This window comes from Watersipora subatra, chromosome 9 (genome assembly GCF_963576615.1).
Source record: "Watersipora subatra chromosome 9, tzWatSuba1.1, whole genome shotgun sequence".
Classification (NCBI taxonomy): Eukaryota; Metazoa; Bryozoa; class Gymnolaemata; order Cheilostomatida; family Watersiporidae; genus Watersipora; species Watersipora subatra.
The window spans coordinates 12,196,224-12,210,660 of NC_088716.1; the positions used below are offsets into that span (position 1 = coordinate 12,196,224).

The window sequence follows — 14,437 nt, forward strand, 5'->3', positions numbered from 1 at the left end:
AGCTATCTGATGTTAAAAGCTATATCATGTTATAAAGCTATCTCATGTTATAAAGCTATCTCATGTTATAAAGCTATATCATGTTATAAAGCTATCTCATGTTATAAAGCTATCTCATGTTATAAAGCTATATCATATTATAAAGCTATCTGATGTTAAAAGCTATATCATGTTATAAAGCTATCTCACGTTATAAAGCTATCTCATGTTATAAAGCTATATCATATTATAAAGCTATCTAATGTTAAAAGCTATCTCATGTTATAAAGCTATCTCATGCTATAAAGCTATCTCAAGTTATAAAGCAATAAAGTTAGTGGTAAGTTTTTAAAGCCCGATATATTTTATCAAAAGAACGTATTCCAGCAGTGTTAAGCCATGGCTTGATTTATTATGACAACGAAGGTCCTCTGCACCGGTCTGTGGATAAAACCCACCATCCATTCTCATAGCCTTCTTGGATGTGAGAGACTAGGACGGCGCATCGCTTACCACAATAGCTCGCCTTGTCATTGACCTTCTGTTTTAGACCTTCTACTCCTATAAAAGTGTATATTGGTTAACTCATAATCAATGTTATCAATAACGAACAAGTTTGCCCAAAAATGACAAAGTATTCGATGATTTTAGATTAGCTTCTTTCTAGTACAGATGCCCGCCTACTTGTGCAAATTGTATTCACAAATGTTCAAAAATACAAACAGGGTTGCCCACAGGTAAAAAATCTTTCCGCCAATCTGCTGTAATTGAGATTTGGCATTCAACCCCTAATTTGCATTGCCTGTGGTTTCACTGCTGAGGTCTATTTCAGACGATATGATCAAGTGCCAAGCATTCACGTAATGTTGGTCCCTTTAGGAGATTTGGCCATTTTAAGAAAACGACAAATGATGCAGCCTCATCAGAGGCAGTATTATTAAAAAGGAGAATTATTTTATGTATTAAATTTTTAATCTCTTGGATATAATTTTTTGGATATATAATTCAGAAGAACCATACAATAATTGCGAAACATTTATAAACTTTGGTTAATGGCATTAATTGCAACGAATATCTAATGACCATTGCATAATCTTCCATACACATTTGGCCAGTTAAGTGAAAGGCAACTTTTTATTCCAACTTTATCCACCTTCATAGCTTTAATCCCAACATAATATGATTTATGGAACTGCTTAACAGCGTAGGAAAATTGATTTTGGACTTGAAGCAGTCGAAAAATGGTTGATAGCTTCAGGGCAGGAGTTCCTGATTAGGGGTTCTCACACCTCTAAGGGGTGATAGATTGCGACTAGTAGAAAAAAATTGTACCTCAGATTTTCTTGCAACTACAAATAAACTTTCTTTATCTTCACTGTTGATTTCTGCATTCTGCGAACAAACACAAGCACTCCTTACAAGAAGGGTGCAAGAATAAATAGTGGAGACAAAAAAAGTGTATTTTCAATCGCAAAAAAGTCTGAGTTATGGGTTTTCTACAACTAGTCACAACCTATCAGCGAACCTTCTTTATGTTGCTGCTGTATGAAAATGTCAGACTCTTCTCTGAATAACTTTTCAATAACATGTTGTTTGCATATATTTTGAAAGTCTTTTTTTATTATGTTTTGAGCCTGTTTGGTTTTATTCAAAACAAAAAGGTGCAAGATTGCCCTCGTCAGTCGTAGTGGACTTGGCGATGAAAAAAAGGGCTTGTTCGAAATACTGATAATATATATTTTTCTTTGATGTTTTACCTGCCTTTTTTTCCCATTCAATTCAACACGTTTTTATAAATCGTTTTGTTGTTTTTAATGATACTTAGATGCAGTACACACCATTTAATGGGTTCTCAATTGCATTTGTTTTAAGGAGTGAACTGTAATGATTTCCTGAATCAAATTCTGCTCATGAAATTCCTACTAAAATTTAACTTGCTCACAAGTCAGACACCGTTGCACTTAAGTTAATCAATGAATGAAATACTGAAGTAAAAAGCATCCAGAGTAAAAATGAAGCAATCACATCATATTGGCAGCAGCTGCCATGTATGCAGAGTATTTTGTACCAACCATCCTTAAATATTTCTCTTTCCAAGTACTCTGACAATTGCTCTGTTGAAAGTTCCAAATCTCTCTGGTTGTCTTCAAACATCATTGACTGATTGTTTTGCACCACAAAATAGGCAAATATATAAGTGTTCATTAGGATTTGTCTCGCCCTGCACAGTACGTCTACTGCAGCCTTCAAATATTTGACTTCATTCCACACTTGACCTTGACTGTAGCGCAGTTCGGCTATCTTACCATTTACCTTGTTGTAAAGATCTGATTCCAGCTTCATGCTTTGCTCATGATTTGAAAATCGTGAGTAGTAGTGCAAAAACCTAAAAGTTAAAAAATATAGGTGGAGACAACTGCAACATTATTATACATTCCTATTAAAAATTAACTTACGCTAAATTTTAGTAGGTTTTATCAGAAAGTTTTGGTATTTTTTATCATTTGCGATTGTTTTTTTATTTTTGAGGTGATCTGATTGTTAGGATATTTCAAAATTATATTTGACAAAACTTGATTGCATTTAAAATGCTCAGCAAAAAATACATGCCGAAACGACATCACTAGTTGTGCGGCTGCCTATCTCTCTTGTTATAGATATCAGCTATTGCATTGAAGTTTCAGCGCTAGGCATCTCTATTTTGTCGATCCCTTTTTTGAAGTACAACTATAAACGTCATAATTGAACTTTTGCTTAAATTGGAGCATTTTAACTGTGACCAAATTTTGCTGATTTTGAAACATTCTGGCAGCCAAATCAACTCAAACATCAAAAACAATCGCAAATGATGGAAAAATATTGATACTTTCTGATAAAATCTACTCATATATTGTGTAAGTTCATCTTTATCAACAAGAATAAAACATGAAGCATTTTCATTTGGTAGAAATCACAACTATATCAATTTAAATATTGGTGTAAATTAATCAATCACAGATTTTTTACTGTAGACAGCTTATAACCTGTTAAGTATTTATTACCAGTGAAAATCTAACTCTTAGTGTAAATTTTTAAAATTTATTTTGTTAATAAATTTTTACAACTTAAAAATAAACTACATGTATTTATTTATAAGTTATTAAAAGGCCTGTTGTGATACATTATAAGTAACAGTAACGGTCAACATAAACTAAATGATCTCATGATTACACATTGGCTGAGTCACAGCATTTACACTGATAATCAATGTTTTTCTTTTGCTGAAACAATAGAAACTTGGAGTTGCCCTCTTTATGGCACAGCTTGGATTTTGCCTCGTCAGTGTCTTTGTCTGCAAAACTGGCTTTTTGTTCTGCTAACATCAAAATTAATAACTAAAAATGAAATAACATGTTTATAGATTAATATTATCTTTAAATGCCGTCCGTTTACTTTTAATCTATTTGAGTATGTGTGGTGAAGGCAATACAATTTCATATTCGATGGAAATCATTATGCAATATGTTTGAGATATGATATAATGAAAAGATTTTTCTTGTTTTCAAAAATATTTAAAAATATTTATATAAAACATTTAAACTACTTTTATTTTATTCAACTCTGCTAGTTATTAAGTAATTGTTAGTATAATAAATATTTGGGCAACTTATTTTTATAATGTTAACTAGCTGTGCTACCCGGCATTGCCCGGGTATCAAAAATCAGCTTATAAACAATGAGATGTAATGAGAATTGCCTGCCACTTGCTTGTAGCTTGGCATATTGCTAATAGATAATTTGAGTAAGCTTGCTAATAAGAGCTTCCACTTCTCAAGATGTTATGCTATCACCTTATGTCATGACGGAGAGCAGTAGCGTATTTGCTCTGATATAGCGACATATATTGCTTAATGAATACATCAAGCTCGTGTGGCTGAATTGGTAAGGTGTCAGACTAGCGAACCTGAGGGTTCGTGATCAAATTTTTTGCGATAGGGGTTCTTTATTCCAAGGTGTTAATTAATAGCTATAGCTAGACAAAACAGATGACCAACTTTGAGAAATATTTGTATAGATTATGTTAACCTTTCCTGGGAGTTACAAACTCAGTAAGGCAAGGCAGGATCTAAGAGTGATAACATTCAATATGGCATAACAATGACACCCTGTCATTTAGACTTCGTTTCTTCAATTCAAAGGCCACTTCATTACGTGTGTATTTACAGATATGTAAGTAGAAAGGATAAACAGAGAAACAACATCAAATGTGACGTAACAGAAACATGTCATTTTTTAGGATTTATCACTCATGATTCCAAAAATTAATCAGAGTTAACGTAACAAGTACATCTATCTAAAAATGAGCTACAGTTAAACCTCAACATAGCAAGTTAATTAGTTCTGAGTTTTGCTTTGCTTTGTTGTAACTGTTGTATGTTGAAACAAATGTTTTTTATAAGAATACACATTTGGTTTAATTTCTTTCACAGCTCAAAATTTTAATACGTATTTTGTTAATTAATAGTACAGCACACCTAAAATTAAATAGAAAATAATATGCGAGAAACTAAATAAACTGATCTTTACTATAATAAGAGCTGTGTTTGTCTATCTGCCTGTCAGTCTAAAGCCACGGTAACAGCATTAGCGAAAAAGTTACCACTCACAGGAATTGAACATAGACCCTCCGCTTTACAGACCGGCGCGCTCATCTCTACACTACTTGGCAGCCTTACCACATCATGGAATAATTATGTACATACTGGTTACTCACAACGATCTCTCACGGAGATTGGCAAGGCTACTAGTAATTGATAGGAGGCTCTTATTTTTATTAGGTCAATTATTATTATTTAGGTCAATTTACGTGGGAATAGAGACTAGTGAGCAAAGGTATGGCCTGAGCAAGGTGTTAGCAACAAACTTTTGGAAAATATATTCTAGATTTAGGTTAGCATTTTATAGAGAAAAGGCACTGGCACTTGTTCATATCCATATTGAAAACAGAACTGTTTGACTTCTTCTATTCAACTGTACACTTGCACAAACCTATATATTAAATAAAACAGTCTCCATACCCTGGATCAGAGGTAGGAAGGGAACCATATGGTAAAGTTAGCTGGCATCTACAGAGTCAAATCAGCTACTGAGTCAACATATTTAGCCATCCAGCAAAAAATTGCCGAAGCTGTTTGACGTACCTTAGCATGTTTGCTCTAGATTTATCCATGGCTGTTCTGGCATCCTTGGAGGCTTTCTCATTGAACCTGTTACATCTGTACCATGCATTTTGGCCATGGTCCTGCCAGGAGCCCATACACACCCAGCAAAACTCATATCGACAGCTTTCTGTGCGGCATGTCATGTGGTTACAGCCACCATCTTTTTCTATTGTAGCCGCGCACTTTGGACACTCCTGTCAATAAGTTCAAGGCTATTTAAAGGTCAATGATAGCATTATACTACCAATGCCTTATGTTGCACATAGCTTCTTAGATAGGCCGAGTTAAAATAATAACTTTGAAAGTTATGAAATAGACTTTCTTCCATCGCTTGATTTTAAAAATAATGTGTAAAAAAAACTAGCCTGTACGTCAAGGGCGGCTAGCTCAAGGTAGTTAGAAGTTGTTCCCTCCTTATACTGGTTTTAAATAAATAATTTTTTTATTTATTTTAAAAACAATGTCTAAAAAAGTGCTATACTTGTTTAATACATCTATTTATTTTTTAAACAAACAAATTCAAAGACATATAATAGACAAGTAAACCTAAACCATAATAATGTTAGATCGGTCTACTGCAGTTTAGCTCCACCATTTTGCGCATTTGTATCGCATGCTGTAGGACAGATGACAGATGACAGCAGGTGATCATAGGATTCTTAACAAAACTCTATGATAACACAATTTTCAAAGTAAAGCAGGCTAATAGAATTACTTTGAAGAACGTCTGCATAATCAAAATATTGAAGTTACTCACTGCACGATTAGCAAATCCTTGATGCTCAAAGACTGCGAATGATTTTTTTGCAATTAATGGGCATACATGCATCTGCTTGGTTTTAAGGAAGCTCATAAAATTGTGTTATGAATACTAATCATAAGAAGTTTTTAGAAGACTCAAGTTTTTTTCCTAATAACTTGACGAGCTTCCATAAGCTCCCCGATTAGAATCATATCGATTTGATGAGCCCGCCCTCTCGACTAAAGAACATGTCTATATTTATTGTTGAAAGAGATAATTGTTTCAGTTGTTTCTATGCCATGTCCTTCACCTTTGTGTTAGATGCCAACCAAGAAGTGGTGGAGCTGTCAGTAGAACATTTGATATCCCAATGTCGAACCCATGAGCATTCTATTGGGCTGTGCCACTTTTCACCGCATTGAAAGCAGAATCTTTCTCCACACGCGCAAGCCACTTGCTTGGTCCCTTTCTCTGCCTGCAGCAGAACAGCATATCATTACACTGTGTAGGTCATTGCAAAGCATGTGATTGTGAAAGTAATAGGAAAAACATCCAACCACAATCACTCCAATTCCAAGTCGCATAAGCAAATGGCCACAGTAAATCACATAGAAAAAGGTAGATTGTTTTTAGTGTTGACCTGCTAATAGGAAAGGCCAGAAATTTTAAAATCTATGTTAAACTTTAATACAAAAATTTTAAGCTCGATTCTTTTGTAAAAAAAACAATGTTTCTTGTAGCTATGCTAGTGTATAAAAATTTTATAACTTTTCAAGTTGAAACCTTGGCTAAAAACTATATTTTCTAATATGAAATGAGCTGTTCCACTGCATGTGTTTTAAATAATAGCTATTAATTGGAACTCATACTAAAAGCTCCCATTCTGTGATTGCCCACCCTGATTGCTCTGTCGCACCCTGGTCCAGGGCACCATCGTAGGCTCTTGTTACAGTTGACATAACTTCTAGAGATAGCTTGCTGGTATTTGACTTTGACATCCAAATCTTGGACCAGTTCCATAACCTTCTCATCACCAATTAGTGTATTGCAGTCATAAGCCGGACAGTTTATATTCTGTGATACACCTGTCCATGAAATGGTTTATCTACTTTAATGTTTAAAGTATAAAATAGACACAATATATAGTTTTATCAGAGGCAGGAGCTGGTGGCAGCATTTTCAGTTCATGCTGTCGGCTTCAGACAAGGTTGATCAACAGTTTTGAAGGAAATCATCAAGTTCCTTCCATTAAATTAATTTTTTCTCAATTAAAGATAATAAAAATCTCACAACAATAACTAAGTAAAAAATTTGGTCAATATTTTAAAATGTGAAGCTTCATAATTTTAGCAGAACAGCATTATTATATTGCTGTTACTGTCACTCATTTATTTTTCATAAAATATTTTCCTCCAAAATTATGACATTCATAGTAGTTAGTTATGAAAAGTGGCGATCGACAAGGTATGTGAGAACTTGCAGGAGTCAAGTAATGTAACAGTAAATCATAAAACAAAGTACATAATAACTGAACTCTTCAAACCACCTGCTGTCTGCTGCCATATTTAATGTAACGAGCTTCTTTTCCATTCTATCTCAGTTTGCCGACACATGCCACATATGATATAAAACTTACCTTCACTCATGATGATATGTCGTAAATAAGACATCCAGCATTCGCTACAAAATTTGTGCTGGCACGGAAGTTGAAAGGATTCCGTTGATATCGGTGTAAGGCAAATTCCGCAATCCATCTCATCTCCAGACTTGCTATCGGGCTTTGTCAATTCTTTATCGCTTAAGATTTCTTGTGAGGCATCACCATAGACATTTTCTAATTTTTCTTCTGACTCTTGCTTATGTAAATAATGGATGCTGGCTTCTGCAAAAAGCTCTTTTTTGTCCCTGTCATAGAACCTAAAACAATAATAATAACAATAATAGTAATGATAATAAACTAAATTGTTCTCATTAGAGTTCTTAGCTGAACAGTTGACCAAAATTCTGTTTTGGAAAGTGTTGTTATTTTTTGAGGTTGAAATGCAATGTATTGCAGCTCATGCTCATGCAGAATTACATGAATGAAATATTTATAGCCTAAAATTAAATTAGATGTAAACATAATACAAAACAATAACCTGCTCCAACATCATCAGCAATATGTATGAACATTGGATAGTTTGAATTAACAGCGCAAATAAAAAACTTAGTAGCAATGATAAAAAGCATTTTAGTAAAGTTTTTAAGCTATACAAAACCACTCAAGCTTTACATGTATCTCTTTGTTAGATGTAAAAGCGTGTGTATACAGTGCCAAGAAAAGAATACATCAAGTTTTCAGGCAAAAGCATAGATGTCGTCTTGAAATAGATTAACGCTGACACTGCTGTTTTTCACTAAATGAAAAGCAAATCTACGAAAACCATGATAATAAATATTGCTCCCTTTTAACAGTTCGCAGCCTAGTCATGTATATTCAAGCAGGTTCCCTGACCATAAACAGTATTAACAACTTTCCATAAACTAGTTAACAACAGTTAACAGTTAACAACTTTCAACAAACTGTGAAAGCACTTAGAATAGCACAACTCCTTTTATACCTATCATTAAAGAGAGCACAGCTCCTCTCAAACTGAGTATCATTTAGGAGAGCACAATTCCTTTTATAGTGAATATCGATATAATAACTTGGAAAATTGAAAGAAAAAATTCAAAATTTAATATAGAGTACAGTTTTTTCGACTCCTTCAAAGAAGTGATGTTCAAGAGGTAACTGAAGACACATAATGATTGCAGTACACTGAGTCTGATAGAGTTTGTATATTTGTTATTAATAGAAAAGCAAGTAGTTTTATTGTAAAGTTCTTGTTGCTGAAGAGAAGCTTTCTAGCTTTTTCAATTTTTGATTCTTCAGCATGAAGAATTTCATCACCGTGTCATTAGAAACGAATGTTTGGTTAGCAGCCATATTTTATGTCTTGGTCGGTTGTAAGTGCCTTTGGTATATTGGCGATATCTCAAAATCCAATAGGTCAACCAATTTGAAATCTCTGAATTATACTGAAAACGTGTTACGCACAAAGTAACCAAAATTTAGTAGTCCTACATAAACCAGAAATGCAGAAACACAAAGTGAGACTACCCAGATAAATGAACTCGAGTATAGGATCAGGTGGAAAGAGGTCCTGAACTATTTCTGGCCCAGGCTTCAAAGTATTAAAGCTTATTTTATTTTTAAAAAGTACTAGCGGAATGCTCGGCGTTGTATGGGTATTCAAAACAGCTTATAAACAGTGGCAGGTAGTGTAGTTGCCTGCCACTCGCTATTAGCCTGGCACATTGCCAATGGCTAATTTTAAGAAGTTAGTATTGCTAAACTTACTAATAAGAGCCGTAAGAGTAAGCTTTAGCTACATTGCGTTGTAATGCAGTCACTATGCGTACTTTAACCTAGATAGCAACATATATCGCTCAGTAAGCGCATGCATCTCGCGTAGCTCAATTGGTTAGCTAGTCGTTTGGAAAATGGGAGGTTCTGAGATCAAATCTTATGCAATATAGATTCTTCATTCCAAGATTTTAATAGCTATAGCTGGACATACTGAATCACAGACAGACACTGAGATTTATATGTATATTGGCTAGTTAGGCAAGTTTTGCCTTTAAATTATTCTCTTTCCGTCTTGTTCCCTTTTTGTGTCCATTCACTAACCGAGGGGGTTAGAAACCTTTTTGACTGAGAGTCAAAAAACCCACGTCTCAAAATTTAATTCTAGGAGAGCCCTATGTATATTTTGAATCTCCAAAACATGAAATGAAGAAGTCTAACAAATTTAGAATGTTTGTAACCAGCAAAGCTAGCAGAATTAGAGTCACCTCATCGGGCTCAAAGATGCTGCCGGCACAAAGATGCTGCCGGCACAAAGATGCTGCTGGCTAGCTTTTAATCTAGACAGAAGTTTTTGGCAGGCCCTATTTTACCGTCTCCCATCGAATAATTCGCTGCAAATGTGGAATGGCAGGAGTCGAAGTGTCGTTTTATATTTGACTGTTTCGTCGACACAATTCTATCATTGCATATTGGACACACTGCAAAACCCGCTCTCTCCACAAAGGCAAATACTTCTGTCCATTCTCACTGAAATGTCCGACACTCGTCGTCTTTTTTTCTTTTAGCCATTTTTTGTTTGAAGAGTTCATTTTTTTATCTAAAAATCACTCATGTGGACTCTGTGCGACTTGCGCAGATTGGAGCACAGAAAGCAGTAAAAACTCTTTTTTGCGTGCGTCACATCAAAAAGTTGCAAATTAAAAAATGTTTTTATCAAATGAACGTTGTTTTTTATTTTGTTTATTGTTATTGTAATTTCAGCATTATTTGTATTATTATTTTAATTAAATTGACAGCAAAATTATAGATTTCCACTAATCTATCAAAGAGCCAAACACAATCATCAGAAGAGCCACATATGGCTCGAGTATGGCGCCTTACAGTGCCTCTGTAAGGCGGATAATATTAATTATCTTTTCACCTTACAGTGCCTCTGTAATTATGGAATTTATTTTGGTGCATCATTAAATGCCGTTGAAATAATTTCTATGTTCATTTTCGGTGTTCATTCAGTTTCTTGTCGGGTTTTAGAGAGATAACTCTTTTTCATTTGAAAAAGAAGTGGCCTACCTCCCACATAGATTTTTTTTAGTTTGCTTTTACATTCTACAATTGTTTTTGTCTCATTATATTTATAGAAATAAATATGCGCAAATATCGCCAATATATATATATATATAATTTAAATGTGTATATATATTTAATTTATTGGTGTTAAATTTCTGTAAATGAGACACTCCAATTACTCACTTTGCTTTTTTTACAAACCCGTGTTAGTTTTGCGTATAACACAACTCGAATTAATCATAAACCCAGGCCGAGTTGTACAATTCGGCAACTCGAGTTGGACAACGCGGCAACTCGAGTTGTTCAACTCGAGTTGTGAACGCGCAACGCGAGGCACTGTAAGGCGCCATAGCTCGAGAGCTATATGTTCCCTACCCCTGCCGGGCGCTGGCTAACCTATCTGATCTGATGTATTCATGTCATATGTCTCTGCTTAATCGCAGTGCTTGTATGTTGGACTAACTTGTATTGTGGTAAATGCATATACATGAACACTAGATCAAAAGAGAAAAAACCAGTAGTTACAAAAAGAGAGAATATCTTTATAACATACCCAACTGTATTTAATGAGTTTTACATAAATAAATCGCAAAAAGAAAAGGAATAGTAATCAATGGCAAAGGAAACAGGGCGCAATAAAAGTAATCCTTACTAATATGTTCAAAATTTAGATCTAAATTAATAGAAAAAGGCGCTGAAATACATATTTTGTTCAAAAATGTTCGAACAAAAAATATTTGAACAAAATATGTATTTCAACTATTATAATATGTAGTCAAAACACATATTTGAAACATAGTTGAAACATACTTTGAACTCCATTTTTGAACAATATAGAGTTCAAAATATGTATAGTTATTTTTAACTCGATACTGTTCAGAACTGGGATAATTTTATCGTTGTTAAATGTTTTCTTGAGCTCATATATGTAAAACAGTATTATTAAATACAATTAACTTAGTAATTTTTCGTAATAGAACTTCTGATAATGTATCCTTATAATTTATCCCAATAAAGCTTGTAATAATTTATTCTAAAATAGATTCCGATCAAGTTCGTAATAATGTATTCTAACAATTTATCCTAATAATGCTTTTAATAATGTATCCTTATAACTTATCCTAATGAAGTTCCTAATAATTTAACCTAATAAAGTTCATATACATGTATGTTAATTTACCAAAAATGACCAAATTCTTTTTACATTTGACAATATACTTGCTGAATGAATTTCAATGCAGAATAATTATAGGTACATCTAACCAAAATAGTTTTTAGTTTTTGGCTTGAAAACAAAAATAAAAAATGCTAAAAGTATTTTTAAATGCATAAGTAGATACTAAGAATGTCATTTCTTCAGTTTTAGCACCGGTATGCCGTACATAAGGTTACAACCTAAAATTCAAATGCTTACAACATAAAATATTTATACTCATTATTATAAATTATAGCCAAAATAGTTAAAATTATTTTCTTTTTGTTAAATCCAAGTTTGCTGTCTGTTTGCTATGTGGTTTTTACCCAATTTACTTTCATCAAACGGCAGCAAGCTAGTGCTTAAGCATGTTGCTGTTGAAACCTACCTTTCTAGTAGCGACTGGGTATCCCAGTGAAAATGCGAGAGCAGCAGACGAGTTACTGTCAAGTCTTCCCCTACAATGTCCGCAACGTCTGATAAAGTCTTTCTCATGTTTTTTACAATCGTTGCTGAATCGAGAATTTCAACAATAGCTTCCTCATTTAGTGACTGGGCACTGCCGGATTTTAGGTACAAACTGACAGTACCGTTATCCGACGTTTGGTCACTAAAATCGCTGCCGGAGTCAGTCTCACTGACTGGCACGAGCTCTGCCATTGTCGAGTTAATTTACTTCAGACCAGCTGAGGTTGACAGTGTTTGTTACGTCTACTGCCTTGCTGTGCTCACCCATATTTGCTGTTTTTTAGTCATATTCAGTTTAAAGTGCTGTTGGAACTTTCATGATGTGACCTCATCAAATGCTGTGAATATTTAAGAATTTCTTGCCTAACCTTTTTGTTTAAACAAAAGATGCCAGATGAATACCTTTGTTTATTTAAGTTTCCAGGCAAAGAAGTTGATCATGCAAGCAATGTTCTCTTGAATTTTTTGTGTTTGAGCAAATACACAAACACCCCGAGTGGTTCCATAGACAACTGTGAGCAACATGCGCCATGCAAATTGTGGTCACGCAGTATCATATTCATCATATACATTAAGTTGCATGTTTTAAACAAAAAATAACATTACAACCATAATTTCTATCAAATTATTTCTTTATTCAGTGTGTTTGTCCACTTTCAGTGAAAAACTCAAAAGCCATGTAACTAAAAGTGTAGCATATTAACAGCTGTTTTAACAATAGTTTGCATAAATTATGGCAAAGCATGAACTGCAATGTGACAAAGTCCTGCTGTGATCTTGGAGAGAGTGCTGCTGTTCACTGGGTTCGGTGGACTGACTAGTCTAGAAGTCAACTGATGTTGCCTGTAGAAGAAATACATACACAATTTAAATTATTATTTGTTCTATTACATTAACTGATATTACAGAAGTTACTGATCAATACACACAAATGTCTTGGTAAACAACACATGATAATCACAGATGTGACTGAGTACTGAAATTTCACCTTATTCTTCGTTCTTCAAATAGAATCTGTTTGCTTCTTCCACAGTGTAAGGGCCCTTATTTTAAGTAGCTCTTGCTCTGGAACGATTTAAACCTGTAAATATTTTAGAAAAAAGTTAAAACATTAACATGTTGCACAATGATGTGTGTTGTAATTAATAAAACATTAATGAACTATATCTGCAATGCAAAATTTTGAACTAAACTGTTTTATTAGCATCTACACAAATTATGTTTATTAATTATTATTTTTAACAAATTAAAATTGCGCTTGAAACTGGTTGAGAACTTGAATTTTACCCTGTTTTCTCCATCTGTCTTTTTCTCCTCTCCAGTGGTTGTAATCTTTGCCGAGGTTGATGGTCCCATCTTTGCTCCACACCTTGCCCTCCAAAAACTCGCTTTCTACTTTAAATTCGCAACACGTTTTACAGAGTAGACCTTTCTCACTCGAAAAAGAAAAAAGTTTATTAGGTTTCACTGGTTTGTCTTCCGCTTGCACTCCAACCATTCTATCTTAAACGAACCACATTTTTTCGTTACTTGGTGACCGGATGTGCCTGTTAGTTTTGTCATTATTATGATGAGTAAATAATACCTTGCCTAAGGTCGCACAGCCTCCACATCGAACATGCCTTTCTGCTTGCAGTACCAGGTGGTCAGAAACACACAAGCGCAGAGGCCAGTAAACAACGTTGTGATGTGAATGCATGAGCGAATCGCATCAAATAACAACCTGGGACAGCTAATCACATGTTGTATAATACCAAATTAACTATGCATTTTTTTGTCATACTGGATGAGTTTTTACTTTATGCACAGCTCAGATATTTTGTGTGCAGACACGCAGGGGGCAGTGGGCATTTGCTCACAAACCATGCTTAAAGGGAGCAGTGCATGCAAGCTTGGCCATTTTTGTGAAGAACAAAAGCTAAACACAACGTAAATATTTTCTGCTTTATTTGATAATTTATTTTATTTATTTAATCATTTTCAAAATCATTATTTAATTATTTATCTTTCAATTTGTTAATAATAAAAATAAGCTTTTTCTCAAATCAGTAAAAATTATTTTTGTTAACCCAAGTTGAACAATTTATGTTATTGATTGGCCGACACAGTTTTTCTCAGGAAATTATAACATTTTTTGTTAAAAATATTATTTTATAAGCACAATAAAACTTTTC

The 14,437-nt window shown here is 34.0% G+C and overlaps 1 protein-coding gene across 1 annotated transcript; it reads right to left on the reverse strand.

Annotated features, from left to right (window-relative positions):
• Positions 1–391: 391 nt before the first annotated feature.
• LOC137404786 (E3 ubiquitin-protein ligase ariadne-1-like) lies at positions 392–12,455 on the reverse strand. Its single transcript, XM_068091017.1, has 6 exons — positions 12,184–12,455; positions 7,559–7,839; positions 6,820–7,007; positions 5,160–5,374; positions 2,052–2,365; positions 392–540 (listed from the first exon to the last, which is right to left on the reverse strand). The coding sequence occupies exons 1-6, from the start codon at positions 12,453–12,455 to the stop codon at positions 392–394; spliced, it is 1,419 nt and encodes a 472-aa protein (XP_067947118.1).
• Between the last annotated feature and the right edge of the window lie 1,982 nt (positions 12,456–14,437).